This window comes from Bos grunniens, chromosome X, assembly GCF_055505025.1.
Source record: "Bos grunniens cultivar Pamir isolate PY7600 chromosome X, Bosgru_T2T1.0, whole genome shotgun sequence".
Taxonomy (NCBI): domain Eukaryota; kingdom Metazoa; phylum Chordata; class Mammalia; order Artiodactyla; family Bovidae; genus Bos; species Bos grunniens.
Window position 1 is genome coordinate 96877520 of NC_141194.1, and position 17169 is coordinate 96894688.

Consider the following 17169-nt stretch of genomic DNA (forward strand, 5'->3'; position numbering starts at 1 on the left):
ACAATAACACAAGATGTTTGTGGGGTGAAGGTGAGATGGAGCAGATTCAAAAACCAGGACCCCTTCTAGAATAAAAAAAAAAATAGCTAAAATAAAGCCATTCAGTGTCACATGTACCCAGCAGTTGAATGTATTCAGGAGGGAAGTCATGATTCTTGGAGTAGATAGGTATTTAGCGTAAAGGGAATAGACCTGAGTAGAGTTTAAAAGACTGAGAGATTTCTGAGAAAACAGTAGGATTTGCTGTCCTTTAAGCAAGTAATCATTGTTCAAGAAATTCTTAAATGTATGACTTAAAATATTAACCAGACACTTAAGAAGTCCTAGCTATGAACTAATTAAAGCTTTTCCCATAAATTATACTTCATTCAAATGCCTTTCTTTCCTGTAAGAGACCAAAGCTGAATCAGGATATTTTAATATTCACTCGATTTTTGTCAGTTTTTCCTTTCTTTGAACAGTCATTCAGTGTTTTTACTTTCAGTATTATTGAGAAGAAAAGAGAAGGGGTTGGAAAAGGGGAAAAGAAGGAAAGAAAAGAACATAGCCTAGAGAGCTTACCCTGGCCCTTATTATAAGGTCACTAAATATGTCCTTGTGTGGAACTGTTTTTTTCCTTTCTGCTCTATGTCTTCATGACTTGATGCTACTTGTATGTGAGGTTTGTATGAGCCATTCAACACCACCAATAATGGGGTCATTTCAAGTGTCAGAGCTGTAGCTGTGCATATCCATGGTATCACTGCAAAGATGAGCTTTTCTTCTTGTGTTCAATTTTTGTTGTTCTTGAAAGTAGCCCATCAGTCACTCGGGCCTGAAATCTTGGTGTCAGATTTGATATTTCTTTTCCTCATACCCTCAACATTTAATTGATTGCCAGTTATTGAGATGCTACTTGGGTCTGTCCCATTGATGCTATCCTAATGCAAGCCCTCATTAATTATCAAAAGTATTATTGCAAAAAGTGTTTTTCCAATTGCCTTCAACAAAGTTGGGCTTATGTGACCTCTTCCTGCTGTCTTACACACAGCTTCCAGTACCATCTTCCTGAAGTGCTCCATGTTCTTTCTTTCTTCAAAGAAGTGAAGCGTTAGTTGCTCAGTTGTGTCTGACTCTCAGCGACCCCATGGACTGTAGCCTGCCAGGCTTCTCTGTTCATGGAATTCTCCAAGCAAGAATACTGGAGTGGGTTACCATTCCCTTCTCCAGGGGAATCTTCGAATCTCTCAGTATTTCCTGACATTTATAAAATCAAGCACAAATCACACAACCACTGCTGCCTTTCATGGACCTTACGCTCTATCCAACCTGAATTGTTTCACATTCTTTACATTTGCACATCTGCTCAAGCCTTCTCTCCTTCCTCACAAAAAAAAAAAAAAAAAAAAATTAAGTTCCTTTAGCGAAGTAGAGAAGTTGAAGGTTTATTTTTAATATTTCTAATAATATGATAAGAGCTCTTGTGCTTTGCTCATACACATGAGAATAGATAGGGCCTGTATCTGTCCAGTTCACTGTTATGGTCTCAGAGCCTAGCACTGTGGTTTGCACACAGGAGGTGCTCATTAAATTTTGACTGAATGAATAAAAAGTTGACATGTCCAAATCTACTTACCTTTTAAATTTCATTTCAAATGCCACCAGTGCCCAAAAGTCTATGCCGATACCTGCTTTCCACCTCAATACCCACCTCATCTCATCTCTCTATAACATTGTTTTTTTCTGAACTTCCCTAGGCCTTATCTGTACCACTCTTATGACACTGATCGCTTTTTTTCCATCTTGAATTCCAGTTGTTTTTGTAATGTCCCATCTCCCATTAGACTGTGAGATCCCTGAAGGCAGAGCTGTGGGTTTAACTCATAATTGTGTCCTGAAAAGCAGTGTCCATTGAATGGGCACTCGATGATTAGAATAGCCACACTGGAGCCTTTAGCGAAGTAGAGAAGTTGAAGATTTATTATTAATATTTCTAATAATATGATAAGAGCTCTTGTGCTTTACTCATATACATCAAAAGGTAAAAATATTGTTTGCACCTAAGCCAAAATATAGGTAAGAATACTGGCTGAACTTCTATTAGACAAGATATAAGGGCATCATGGCTAAAGTCTGAATTCTGGGTAATCTCCAAGAACTAGGAACAAAGTCATAATTTGTACATTTCATGAATTTGTAAGTTGTTTTTTCCTGAAATGGATACTAACGATAATAATATTTTATTTGTGGCTATTGGGACTCTAGACATCTAAATAAATTCAGTCTGTAAATGGGCTCTTTGGCTTTTGCTTTCTTTTTACTATAAATCAAAATTATGTACCGTGTTACATGCATTGCATATATATCAATTTCCAGATTTCCATTTTGCTTTGAGCTCAAATTCCCCTAGTTGTGGATACTCAGGTTTTCAGACTCCCTGCAAAGGAGTTTGCCTACTTGGGTCAATGCGGGAGAAAAAACTAATATCTTTGAGTCCTGGAGGAAACCATTCCAAGGGAAACAATGGTCTTGCCAGGTACTTTGGACCATATCATTTACAGACCTGGTTATTACCTTGTCCAACCATTCATCTTCAAGTCAGCCCACCTATGATGAGAGATCCTTTTGAAAGCCCTCCAGAGAATAATTATCTACAATCCTTTATTTCTAATTCCAGATTTTTACCCCTCTGAGCATTTGAAGCCCATTTACTTTCATTGTATAATAAAGGTTAAAAACCCTCCTCTGTAGAAACAGTTTCTCTGGAGGATGTAAATCACCCTTCTGACTTTTCTGCACTTTTAAGGTGTGCAAACATCTCTCCACTACTCTGACAAGAAGTGCTCAAGAATACTTAGAGAAAATTTTATGATTCCCACAGGTATGTGTGTCTTTGAATATATCCCATGATTTCTACCTGACCAGGTCCATATAGAAATACTTTGGTACTTTTGTTAAGTTGAAGCTTCTCCTTCTGGAGTATTCTTACATCCTGCCTTTATACTTCAGTTGGTACCTTTTCACCCATCCTTGATATTAATTACCATAGGCAGTAAAACATTTGTGTAATCTTAGCTTTATTGAATAAGTAAGTATGCATTACAGATAGATTGCAAGTCATTCTTGGTCCTGCAAAGAGACAGGCATTTATTGTGAGGCAAAATGAGAACATGAATCCATTGTTCTGCTACTGAAATACTTCTACTGACTGTCTTGGTATGGGCACAATCTCCCTCAGCATCCATTCAAATAGGCTTTCCTGTCACCTCTCCTTTCAGTTAAGGGATTCACGATATCTAAAATAAACTTATAAAGAACACTTCTGTATCAGAGGTAGCTTTATACCTACATTATTAATCATAGAAAATATTTGGTCAAAGACTCCATAAAAGGGGCAGAAAAGATACACCAGAGCTCATAGTTGGAACTAATTATTTTTTCAAGCTAATTTGCTGTAGTAAGAAAAGTATCAACTGAATTTTAGAATAGACTGTTCAGCCATTTAACATCAAAGCATGCAGTAGCCTGTGCATACAATGGCTTTTAGAGACAACACTGAATTGGACTTGAGCACCAAGGATGCATTTTAAAAAGTGAAAAGTACATTTATGTGCACTAACTAGTGTTGTGAGCTGAATGGTGACTCCCCAAAGATACGTCCACGTCCCAATTCTTAGAACCTTTGATGTTAACTTATTTGGGAAAAGCGTCTTCACAGATGTAATTAAGTGAAGGATCTTGAGATGAGGAGATTATGTATAAGCTGATGGGCCTTAAATGCCTTCACAAGTATCTTTGTAAGAAAGTGGTAGAGGTAGATTAGATATACAGAGGGAAAGGTGATATGAAGATAGAGGAGAGAGAGGCTTGGTCACAAGTCAAGGAATGATGACAGTCACAAACTGAGAGAAGCAAGGAAGGTTTCTCCTAGAAGCTCCAGAGGGAGTACAGCCCTTGCCAAGACCTCAATTTAGGACTTCTGGCCTCCCAAACAGTAAGAGAATAAATGCCTTGTTTTAAGTGATCACATTTGGAATACTCTGTTACAGCAACCACAGCAACAAAATACAGATTTGGGTACCAGGAAGTCAGGGACTGCTATAACAAATACTTAAAAATGTAGAAGTGGCTTTGGAATTACGTCATGTGTAGAGGTGGGAAGAATATTGATGTATATGATAGAAAAAGCATAGGTTGCTTTAAACAGACGGGAAGAATGTGAATGTTAAAGGTGCTTCTCATGAGGGCTCAGAAGGAGCTGAAGAACATTTTATTGAAAACTAGAGGAAAGGTGATCTTTATTATATACTGGCAAAAAAGTTTATCCAGATTGTCTCCAACCATCTTGTGGAAAGTAGATCTGTAAGTGACAAATTTGGGTATTTAGCTGAGGAAATGTGAGAGCAAAGCATGGGAGGTATGGTCTAGATTTTTCTTGAGCTTATAGTAAAATATAAGAGAAAGGGATAAATTGAAGAAAGAACTGGTGAGCAGAAAGGAACCAGCACTTGACAATTCAGGAAATTCTTTACCTATTCAGATTGCAAAAGATGCTAAAATGAAGAGATTCACTGTTAGGATAGTGGGCTCTGGAGATAAAGCCAAGACTAGGCAACCTTTGGCTGGTGCTGTAGAGATTAGGCATTGACTCACTGATCCACTCATTTATCTGGATAAAAGCCAGGAATAGAGGCGGCATTATCTGGCAAAGATCTGTGAGGACTCTCTTGCCTCTCTATTAAATCAATATGATATTCATAAGGAGCCCCAAAGTTTTTTTAAAAAGTTATACCAGTAGAAACAGTTCCATCTTGGCCTGAAAGGGACAGAGACAGGACAAAATGAGAGAAGGCTGTCAGACGACCAAAACTTTACAGGCAAGAAACAGGCTGATTAAGCTGTAACAGATACTACCCTTTGATAGAAAAGATCAACTCTAGGGCAGAGCTGCAGACCTAAAGGGTGCAACCCTGAGACAAGGAGGATTATTGTCAAGCCTTGAAACCTAAGGGGATTCTGAGAACAGAACTGAAGCTCAGGCACTTGGCTGAGGTCACAAGACATGGTGCTCAGACCTGTGTCCTGTGCTGTGCTTAGTTGCTCAGTCGTGTCTCACTCTTGGCGACCCCATGAACTGTAGCCCTGCAGGCTCCTCTGTCCATGGGATTCTCCAGGCAAGAATACTGGAGTGGGTTGCCATGCCCTCCTCCAGAAGATCTTCCCAACTAGGGAGCAACCTTTCCAACCCAGGTGTCCTGCATTTACCATCTGAGCCACCAGGGAAAGGGAGTCTGCCGGGCCAAATTCTGAAACTCATCAGGACAAGGAACTCATTTCTATGTTTGTTCCATTTTTTTCCTTTTGGAATAGGAATGTCTATAACTATTATCACATGCCTATCCTATTGCTGCATTTTGGAAGCAGGAGCCTTGTTGAGGTCATGTTTCACTGATTCACAGATGCAAAGGAATTTTGCCCTAGGGTTCTGACCTGTTGCTGATTTAGATGATCTAGATGAGATTTGGGACTTTTGAAATGATGATGTTTGGATGAGAGTTTAAACTTTAGGTTTGAGACTTTGGGGAATATTAGGGTAGGGTGAATATATTTTGCACAGGGGACAGACATAAATTTGGGGGTCCAGAAGGCAGACTGTAGTGGGCTAAAGGTCACCTCCAAAAAGATACGTCCATATTTTAATCCCCAGAACCTTTGAAGGTTACCTTATTTGGAATTAAATTTAGGCTCTTCATATGAAATTATCCTGGATTATCTCAGTGGGCTTGAAATTACAACAAAAGTGTCCTTATAAGAGAGCCATAGGGAGATTAAGTACACAGATCAGAAGGTAATGTGAAGACAGAGCAGACAGAGAGATGTGGCCATAACCCAAGGAATGCCAATAGCCACCCAAAGTTGGAAGAGACAAGGGAAAATTTTCCTCTAGAGCCTCTGGAGGGAGCATGGCCCTGGATTTTGGACATCTGGCCACAACAACCATGAGAGAATAAATTTTTGATATGTTAGGTCACCTAGTTTGTGGTAATTTATTACAGCAGCCAAAGGAAACTAATACAACTAGTAAACATTTTAAAGGGTTTTGCACTATTAAAAAACACTGAAGAAAATCTGTATAAATTGTGTGTGTATGTGCTTAGTCGCTCAGTCATGTCTGACTCTTTGCGACCCCCATGGACTGTAGCCCACCAGGCTCCTATGTCCATGGGATTTTCCAGGCAAGAACACTGGAGTGGGAAGCCATTGCCTTCTCCAGGGGAGCAGGAGAAATTGAACCCAGGTCTCCTGTACTGCAGGCGGATTCTTTACCATCAGAGCCACCTGGGAAGCTCAAAGAGTGGTTTTGCTCTCAACCCCATGGACTGTAGCCCACCAGACTCCTCTGTCCATGGAATTCTCCAGGCAAGATTACTGGAATGCATAGCCATTCCCTTCTCCAGGAGATCTTTCTGACCCAGAGATGGAACCCATGTCTCTTGCACTGCAGGCAGATTCTTTATCATCTTAGCCACCAGGGAAGGTGCTTCTCAATTATGGCAGTAATAAACCCAATAAAAGATTTAGTATAATTTGGCTCTATACACTCTGTACTAAAAATGTCATTATGCATTTTTTTCTGGTGATAATTTTCAACCCAAAACAAACTACAAATGGCTAGGGCAGGATCATTATAAATCTGGGAAGCAAACCCTTTAATTGAGTTATCAGAACTTCATGAAAGACCCTGAAAGGTCTCAATGTTTGTGAAAAGTGTGTAGGATTACTCTAAATACAAATATATAATTTATCAATAACTGTACTTTTTTTTCCCCACAAACTAAAAAATAAGGCAAGTTCACATCTGGAAAAGGTGATATGCAACAGTATTTCTACCTTGACTAGCTTGATAATATAGCATGGGAAATGTCCCGAAATATTAGTCAGGGTGAATGTTTCAAAATATCATTTTCCTACAGTCTGAAAAACTATCAAAAGACTCAAAGAAGCCATACAATGAAGATTTCAGAAAAGACTTTGTGAAGTTAAAAATATGTTAAGTATTTACATAAATTAGTAGAACCTAAGTGTTTGTTGTTGTTATTGTTACAAAACAGCATGTGAAATTGATATATCCCTTAAACTTCTTTGTGTGTGTGCATATGTGTGTGTCTTAAGACAGGATAAAAGTGTAAAATCTCAGATTCTATTACTGTTTTTGATTTCTCTATTGTAGCATCTTCAGAGCTTTGCAAAGGATAAGACCTAAGTAAGAATGAACTGGAGGAAAAGGCAGCAGTTTGAATGACTATACATCTGTATAAAAGAAACTGTGAGCTATTGGTCACTTGTTTTCATTATCTCAGGTAGTGATTTGCCAAGCCAGTCATTTGTTCTTTCTGAATATCTATAATGTGCTTTAGAGGAAGTAGAAATAGGATTTTCTATATAAGAAATATACCTATAAGAAAACTTTCACAATAATCATAATCATCTGCATGGATTAGTCTTAAAATTATACTCCAGAGAAGTTATACTACATTCTTTCAATGCATTTTAAAAAGTAATAGACAAGTTAAGTATGACTTTTCCTCTCTCATCTATTTAAGAAAAATGTAGAGCCTGGTTTTTCCTCCTAGAGTTGTTTTGGCAGCATTTAAATGATTTGTTAATATAATAAGGTAAGTTAAGTATGATGATGATTGAGAAGTTCAGTTAGTCACTGGGATGTGGAATTATTGTAGCAGGATTATAAATATCTACACATATATAAAGTATATCATTTTTCTTCTTCAGATCACCACGGCAGAATGGGAAAGGGGGAGGAAAGAGGCAGATAAGACAATTGACGTATCAGAGAGTTTTATGCTGCCTCCTGCAGAGAGAAATCTTTTTCCTCTCAGGTCTCTTAGAACTCTATTCCCTGCCTTCAAGGGGGTCGTGGGAGTAAGAAGCAATAGAGAGAAGAAAGAAACCATGGAGAACAGGGATCAATATTTACCTTTAAAAATCTAAATAAAGGTAACAGAATTTGCAGGTTCAACTCTAGCATAAACATTAAAATGTGAGGTTTTTCTCAAAAATAGCCATACAAAGTATTTGTATAAAGTAGATATATGTGTATACTTATAAAATACCTCTTTAAATAAAGTTTAAATTACTTTCTCTAACCACTTCTGTTAAACTTTGGTTTATTTTTAGCAATGATAAGTGCCTGCAATATCATGCTGAAACTCTAGATTAATGTTAAGTTTAATTTCAGCCAAAGCAGATGAATCCATCAACTTTCACTTGAGATTAGATTCTAAATAACTTGAAGGGGATGAAGTAGTACATTTTCTGAGATTCCAAGATGGCTTCTTTCACAGAGTGTGCAATATCAGTGCCTTTCCAAACCATTAACACACAAACTTTTCACTGGTCTTTTACTTTTCTATTTAACAGCAATCAGTAGACATTAATGAATTCTTTCTTTTCTCTTTTCTTCCTTTTTTTTGGGAGGGTGGTGTGTGACAAAATTTGAGTAACATTATACATTTTTGACAGACTGAATGGTTTTGAATGCCTTTAGAACTCTTCAATTTCTTACATTTTCCATCATCACCGTCAGGTCACACACAATAACAAATAATACACATCTTCACACTAAAATGAAATGCATGTTTTAAAATCCTGGCAATTGTGTTTGTGTTAGTATAACTGTGGGAGGAGTCTTGCAATAGCTTTATATATGCACATTATTTCATCCAGCTTAGCTTGATCTTTGCAGAAATGTACTTATTTCCTCTCCATCCCTTGAGAGTAGGTTTTGTTCTTCTCAAACTGTATGATTTTGTTTACTTAAATATTTTCTTATTCTTTGGCATCAGGAATCACTTAGATGAGATACCTCCATTGTGGCGAGACCGTGACCTTTCCAAAGGTACTCGTCTGTTGTCTGTAAGACAAAGAGAAAAGAGAACCAAAAACATGGTGAGCTTTAGATCTCAGCTATTGCATGATGTCAGGTTGAGAGAGGTTTTCAAACAGTCCTAAAAAATTAATTCAAATGAATATGTAAATAAGTAACATGAAGCTCAGATCTGAAGAGTTCATGCTGTAGCTCCCAGGCTGACTTCAAGAGTCTGGAATAGCATTAAATGACTTTTCTTGGTAAGTGAAATCAGAGTGATAAAAGCAGTGGAAGAATTCTCTCAAGCACAGTCCCTTTGGAAATAGCAGGCGACAACAAAATTCCTTGGTAAAGATGTTAAATTGAAAGGATCTATGTACAGTGCCTTTTGTTGGAAAGCACTTCAATTCCCCAAGAGTTTTCAACCTGTATGTTGGCTACCTCTAGAGGACACCAGTGTGGGCAGAGCTGAAAAAGAGTTTTTTTTTTTTATTTTTTACAATGATTGCAATATGTGGCAATCAAATCAGCTACCAAGTCTTTGCTTGATTGTGTGATGTAAACAAATTCAATACATTATATAGTCATTATGGGAATGAATAATGAATAGGTCCCATTCCCCTCACCTATCACAGGAAAAATAATCACTGTAGAGAGAACTGTTGGCACAAAGCTTGGAAAGCAAAGTTTAAAAGCATTGAAAGTTGCTGAAAATAGTTTTAGCTTTAATAGGAAAAAGGGTTATAGCTCTGCATTGTGGTGATCACTACTATGTTATTATCACCTCTGTTTTATGCTCAGCTTAAATGCAATTGATGTGGGTGAAAATCCCCTTCTGACAGAAGCATAATATACTTAGATTCTCTATTTAGAATGAGACTAGGTTCCTAGAAATAATCACAACCACCAGCACTTACATAAATGCTAACACTTTACACTCGTTAATTTGCTAATTCATACAACATCCCCGGGAGGTAAACCCATTTCATTCTATCCTATTATCTCTGCTTTAGTGATGAAGGTTACACAGCAAATCAATGGTATGATGGGGCTTATAATGCAAAGTTAATGCCTAAATGACAAGGCTGCTTTATTCAGAGGTAGATGTTGGGGCCTCCCAAGCTCCTATTCATTTCCTCCCTAAGATGATGATCTCAGTCTCAGTTCAGTCTTTCAGTCCTGTCTGACTCTTTGCAACCCCATGGACTGCAGCACTCCAGGCCTCCCTGTCCATCACCCTAACTCCAGGAGTATACTCAAACTCATCTCCATTGAGTCATTGATGCCATCCAACTAACTCATCCTCTGTCATCCCCTTCACCTCCCACCTTCAATCTTTCCCACCATCAGGGTCCTTTCCAATGAGTCAGTTCTTCACATCAGGTGGCCAAAGTATTGGAGTTTCAGCTTCAGCATCAGTCCTTCCAATGAATATTCAGGACTGATTTCCTTTAGGATGGACTGGTTGGATCTCCTTGCAGTCCAAGGGACTCGCAAGAGTCTTCTCCAACACCACAGTTCAAAAGCATCAATTCTTCGGCGCTCAGCTTTCTTTATAGTCCAACTCTCACATCCATACATGACCACTGGAAAAACCATAGCTTTGACTAGATGGACCTCTGTTGGCAAAGTGATGTCTCTGCTTTTTAATATTCTGTCTAGGTTGGTCATAGCTTCTTTTCAGGGAGCAAGCGTCTTTTAATTTCATGGCTGTAGTTACCATCTGCAGTGATTTTGGAGCCAAAACCCAAAAAATAAAGTCTCTCACTGTTTCCCCATCTATTTGTGATGAAGTGATGGAACCAGATGCCATGATCTTAGTTTTCTGAATGTTGAGTTTTAAGCCAACTTTTTCACTTTCCTCTTTCACTTTCATCAAGAGGTTCTGTAGTTCTTTGCTTTCTGCCGTAAGGGTGGTGTCATCTGCATATCTGACGTTATTGATATTTCTCCCGGCAATCTTGATTTCAGCTTGTGCTTCTTCAAGCCCAGCATTTCTCATGATGCACTCTGCATATGAGTTAAATAAGCAGGGTGACAATATATAGCCTTGATGCACTCCTTTCCGGATTTGGAACCAGTCTGTTGTTCCATGTCCAGTTCTAACTGTTGCTTCCTGATCTGCCTACAGATTTGTCAAGAGGCAGGTCAGGTGGTCTGGTATTCCCATCTCTTGAAGAATTTTCCACAGTTTGTTGTGATCCACACAAAGGCTTTGGCATAATCAATAAAACAGAAGTAGATGTTTTTCTGGAACTCTGTTGTTTTGGATGTTGGCAATTTGAGAGAGAAGATGATGACACCCTGGAATATATCCTGCCTCTCCTATGGGGAGGATGGACTGTGAGAAATGTTGAGGTCTTGCCATGGAACTTTTCTCATCTGTGTTTCTTGATGAGAAACACATCATCAGTGTTTCTTGAGTGATTCCGGGTAGTCTGTGGTCAGTACATAGAGCAAAGATAACTGGCCGCAATGACCTTGGCCTCATTAATACCATGGTATGAGTGTACTGTCCTTTATCGAGCTCATCTTTGCATGAAATGTTCCTTTGGTATCTCTGATTTTCTTGAAGAGATCCCTAGTCTTTCCCATTCTGTTGTTTTCCTCTACTTCTTTGCATTGATCGCTGAAGAAGGCTTTCTTATCTCTTCTTGCTATTCTTTGGAACTCTGCATTCAGATGTTTATAGCTTTCCTTTTCTCCTTTGCTTTTTGCTTCTCTTCTTTTCACAGCTATTTGTAAGGCCTCCCCAGACAGCCATTTTGCTTGTTTGCATTTCTTTTCTATGGGAATGGTCTTGATCCCTGTCTCCTGTACAATGTCATGAACCTCATTCCATAGTTCATCAGGCACTCTATCTATCAGATCTAGGCCCTTATATCTATTTCTCACTTCCACTGTATAATCATACAGTGGAAAAGATGAGCTCGATAAAGGACAGAAATGGTATGGACCTAACAGAAGCAGAAGATATTAAGAAGAGATGGCAAGAATACATAGAAGAACTGTACAAAAAAGACCTTCACGACCCAGATAATCACGATGGTGTGATCACTGACCTAGAGCCAGACATCCTGGAATGTGAAGTCAAGTGGGCCTTAGAAAACATCACTATGAACAAAGCTAGTGGAGGTGATGGAATTCCAGTTGAGCTACTCCAAATCCTGAAAGATGATACTGTGAAAGTGCTGCACTAAATATGCCAGCAAATTTGGAAAACTCAGCAGTGGCCACAGGACTGGAAAAGGTCAGTTTTCATTCCAATCCCAAAGAAAGGCAATGCCAAAGAATGCTCAAACTACCGCACAATTGCACTCATCTCACATGCTAGTAAAGTAATGCTTAAAATTCTCCAAGCCAGGCTCAAGCAATATGTGAACCGTGAACTTCCTGATGTTCAAGCTGGTTTTAGAAAAGGCAGAGGAACCAGAGATCAAGTTGCCAACATCCGCTGGATCATAGAAAAAGCAAGAGAGTTCCAGAAAAACATCTACTTCTGCTTTATTGACTATGCCAAAGCCTTTGACTGTATGGATCACAATAAACTGTGGAAAATTCTTCAACAGATGGGAATACCAGACCACCTGATCTGCCTCTTGAGAAATTTATATGCAGGTCAGGAAGCAACAGTTAGAACTGGACATGGAACAACAGACTGGTTCCAAATAGGAAAAGGAATTCGTCAAGGCTGTATATTGTCACCCTGCTTATTTAACTTATATGCAGAGTACATCATGAGAAACGCTGGACTGGAAGAAACACAAGCTGGAATCAAGACTGCTGGGAGAAATATCAATAACCTCAGATATGCAGATGACACCACCCTTATGGCAGAAAGTGAAGAGGAACTCAAAAGCCTCTTGATAAAAGTGAAAGTGGAGAGTGAAAAAGTTGGCTTAAAGCTCAACATTCAGAAAACGAAGGTCATGGCATCCGGTCCCACCACTTCATGGGAAATAGATCGGGAAACAGTGGAAACAGTGTCAGACTTTATTTTTCTGGGCTCCAAAATCACTACAGATGGTGACTGCAGCCATGAAATTAAAAGACGCTTACTCCTTGGAAGGAAAGTTATGACCAACCTAGATAGCATATTCAAAAGCAGAGACATTACTATGCCAACAAAGGTTCATCTAGTCAAGGCTATGGTTTTTCCTGCGGTCATGTATGGATGTGAGAGTTGGACTGTGAAGAAGGCTGAGCGCCGAAGAATTGATGCTTTTGAACTGTGGTGTTGGAGAAGACTCTTGAGAGTCCCTTGGACTGCAAGGAGATCCAACCAGTCCATTCTGAAGGAGATCAGTCCTGGGATTTCTTTGGAGGGAATGATGCTAAAGCTGAAACTCCAGTACTTTGGCCACCTCATGCGAAGATTTGACTCATTGGAAGAGACTCTGATACTGGGAGTGATTGGGGGCAGGAAGAGAAGGGGACGACAGAGGATGAGATGGCTGGATGGCATCATTGACTCGATGGACGTGAGTCTGAGTGAACTCCGGGAGTTGGTGATGGACAGGGAGGCCTGGCGTGCTGCGATTCATGGGGTCGAAAAGAGTCGGACACGACTGAGCGACTGATCTGATCTGATCTGATCAGTGTACTGAGCCAAACAGCCATACACTTAAAGTGCCTTATAATGCATTATTATCACTGAGAAGTGAGAAAGAAAGAGATATTTTTTCTATTCAGAGATATATCTGAGTGATGGATTATTTGGGTATCCTTTTAAAGATACCATTAAAAATTCCATTATTTAATTTGTGATACCAATCACAATCCACTAAAATTGTAAAGATAACATTTTGAGATAAAGGGCTTATTACTTAGATGTCACTGATTCACATACAGGTTGGTTTGGGACTTTTTAGAAGACATTTACAAATGAGATTGTAATATGATGGTTACCATTGCATTGCTAGCATTTAAGTGCTCAGTGTTAAAGCTATCAGATATGAGAATGATGGTGGCATTCACAGAGGATTGTCCCAGCTGGAAAAAAGGCTTGTGCCTTGGTAATCCCACACATGAAGGTCAACTGGCATTCACGTTCACTCCAGGACTGCTATTGGTACCCCATACCACCGTTCACTGCCCACTGGATTCAAGAAAAGCACCACATGCAAAAAAAGCACCACTAGCCTTGCAGAAGTAAATGATGTCAGGATTCACATCAAACTGCAGCTTTATTGGTAGCATCTGATGTGAGAAAATAAACTTTCAAGTCAAAATGAACTGAGAAAAGGACATTAAAGCTTTTGGAAGGCAGGATAAACATTGGTTCACAGCTCAAATCCAGCTCTTGGCATACACACAAGAGAATTATTCTACAGTTCTTCCCTTCCTTTCTCTTTATCTCCCTCTCTCCCTTCCTTCTCTGTCTCTGTCTCTCTTTAAATATTTTTGGTACTTAATTGGTCCCTATGTTTATGAGATAATTATAAGTAGAAGCAATTCTGTAAAGGTCATTACTTGTATTTTTGAAATGTCAACCTCCAACATTGTTTATGAAAAAATGACTCTAGAAATAATGGCAGCAATGACTGATCTGGGTTTCTATGATTTATTTACAATTCTCTGTGTTTATGTTAAAACTATTCTAGGTACAAAATATACGTTTATACTCTAGACTTGTATGGATCAGTGCAGAAGTGCAATTTAGAGGATAATGTTATATATATATATATATATATATATATAAAATATGAATATATATCAATACAAATATTCATCTCTTTTCACATTCTAATAGCTTACAATCTAATGGTAGCAAATTTTCATACCTAGATTCATGTTTTCTTTGAGGCAAAGATTGAGAATCATCAAATTTTTATTTATTAAAAAAATTATTTATTTATTTGGCTGCATGGGATCTTCAGAGACCTATTTCCCTGACCAGGGATTGAACCTGGGTCTCCTGCATTGGGAGCATGGAGTCTTGGCCACTGGACCACCAAGGAAGTTCCAAGAATCATTGAATTTTTTAAAAATACAAGTAAATACTAATGAGTAATAGTGTTCTGATCCTTATGAGGTCAAGACACATACTTGGCATCAAATTTATGAGAAAAGAGCAAATGCTAGTTATTACTGCTGTCAGAGGTGATGGAGTTATTTGGGTGATTGTGAGAGTGCCTGAATTTCCTATTTAGAAACATAGGTGAAGGAGGCAGGTGCCCGTGTGATATGATTTGAGAACTCCAGGAGACCCAGACTGAACCAAATTCACTTTTCTACCCAATCTTATTCTCCCAACACTACTAATACTAGAACTGTTTAGATGGAAAAAAAAATAGGAGTCTCTCTTCCAGTCAATAGTTTAGAAAATATGTATTTACCTGAGGTGATGGGGAGGGCTTTGTTAATCAGTAGTGGTTTCCCTTTCCAATTTGCCTTGTTGTATTTTTGGAAATCAAAGAAAGGAAGATGGGGGGAAGCATCAATCTATGTGTGTTTACTTGTTGGGCATACTGTGCAATGAGATACAGGAAAACATTATATTAGAGGCTGAGGGAACATGATTTGTCATAATCTTCCTCTGTTTCCATTTTCTGAATGTACAAGGTAACATATGAATAAGCAAGCCTAGAGAATCTAATGTATCCTCATGGTCTAAGAATTCATTAAGGGATTCTATTGTTTGTAAACACAAAGATTAATGCTATATAGAACCTGAGATGTCAGTCCCAAGATGTACCCTCTAAATCCACCAGAGTTGGGCATGCATACCCTATCAGATTTTTTTTGGTCACCAAAGGCTTGATGCCCCATGTGAAAGTGAAAAGATTCTATTTCTACAGAGAGTAACATAGTCATAGTATGAAACTGAGGAGAGGAACATAGTTATATGAAAATGTGCAGTCCATGGAGGAGAGGTGACCAAATCCAAAACAATATGCCAATCTGTCACAGAAAAGAAAATGTAAATACATGGCCCAGCTAAAACATGCTTCTGTACACTGTGAATATCAGGTTAACCAGCTCAAACCACTGTCAAGGCTTTCCCCACTGTTGTAAAAGTAAGAAGCTTTATGCTTTTTCTAAGCATAAATTGATTTGGCATTCATCTCAAAACCTTCCCAATGGAGTCCTGAGTGAATAGATTAAACCTGTTATTGTATTGCTCTAAAATTCATTCATGCAATCATTTATTAAACAACTATGTACAAAGCACATCATTCATGAAATATCTGAATGTCACAAAATTTCAGATCCATATCTACATCTACACTGCTAATTTCCTTCCTACTGAAAACTTTGTCAGGTGAAATAACTGAGGAATAACCTTATCATAAATCTTAAAAAAAAAAAAAAATGTGGTGTGAGACAGACCAAAGGACTCAAGCTTGTAGTATGTAACCGAGAAACGTTTAATCACTCCTCTACCACAGTGAGTGTATGCCAAAGGTAGAGGGCTGTGTGTTGTATATTGCATGAGCAGGTCCACTTGAGATTGAAAACCTGTGATAAAAAGACTTGTCCATTATTCATTCCCCCCCAGGTTAGGTATCCACCTGTTGTCTATGGAAGAACTGGTGCTTCATAGACATGTTAGATGTATTGACATGACTTACTCAAACACAATGCAACTATACCCTCCCAATAGGGTAACATAAAATAAGTGTGCCTGGCATACACTGCACATTGTCACATTGTGTGGCGAAACATCCCATTTTAATGCTAATTAGCTGCCTAGAAAACAAAGTAAAAGAAAGCCTCTACACTTTATTGTGAGCTTTCTTTTCTCCAAAACTCTTCAAAAATGATGGTGTGGCAGATTTATCATCAATGGATAGGCATTGTTTCCAGCAAAAAAAAAAAAAAAAAAGCAAACAGAGGATGGGTTTTGTGCAGCTCAGGCTAAGAAAACCAAGAAAACTTTAGGTTGCCTTGTGTATGTGTTATTCTCTCAGTTGTGTCTGACTCTTTATGACCCCATGGACTGTAGCCCCACCAGGCTTCTCTATCCATGGAATTCTCCAGACAATAATACTGGAGTAGGTTGTGCTCCCTTCTTCAGGGTTAGGTCACCTTAGGAAATGTCTATTAAAGTAGCTATTCACATGCCAAATACTGATGAAAGATTATTTTAGACTGTTATACTGAAATCATCTCATACGAATTTACATCTTTTTTTCCCCTCTGTACCATGATTTCAAAACTGTTGCTTTTTTCTCCCCCTATGTTTTTGAGGATCCTGACTTGATACAGTTTCTCACTCACTACAAACAACTGGAAGGAAGGTGGTACCTGAATTAGGTTTGGGCCTAATCTCCTGGTGGACAGCCAGTTTCTCCATTCAT

The 17169-nt window shown here is 38.6% G+C and overlaps 1 protein-coding gene across 5 annotated transcripts in view; it reads right to left on the minus strand.

The window, feature by feature from the left end:
- DIAPH2 (diaphanous related formin 2) overlaps positions 1-17169 on the minus strand; it is a 1061378-nt gene that overhangs the window by 69039 nt on the left and 975170 nt on the right. Inside the window, exon 28 of one of the 5 annotated variants that reach the window (XM_086388308.1) lies at positions 3040-8911. The exons of the other annotated variants lie outside the window; for them this stretch is intronic. Coding sequence (XP_086244434.1) covers positions 8847-8911 — 65 coding nt within the window. The 3' untranslated portion in view covers positions 3040-8846. Of the gene's footprint in view, positions 1-3039; positions 8912-17169 lie in introns of those variants that run through there. 5 annotated transcript variants of the gene reach the window in all.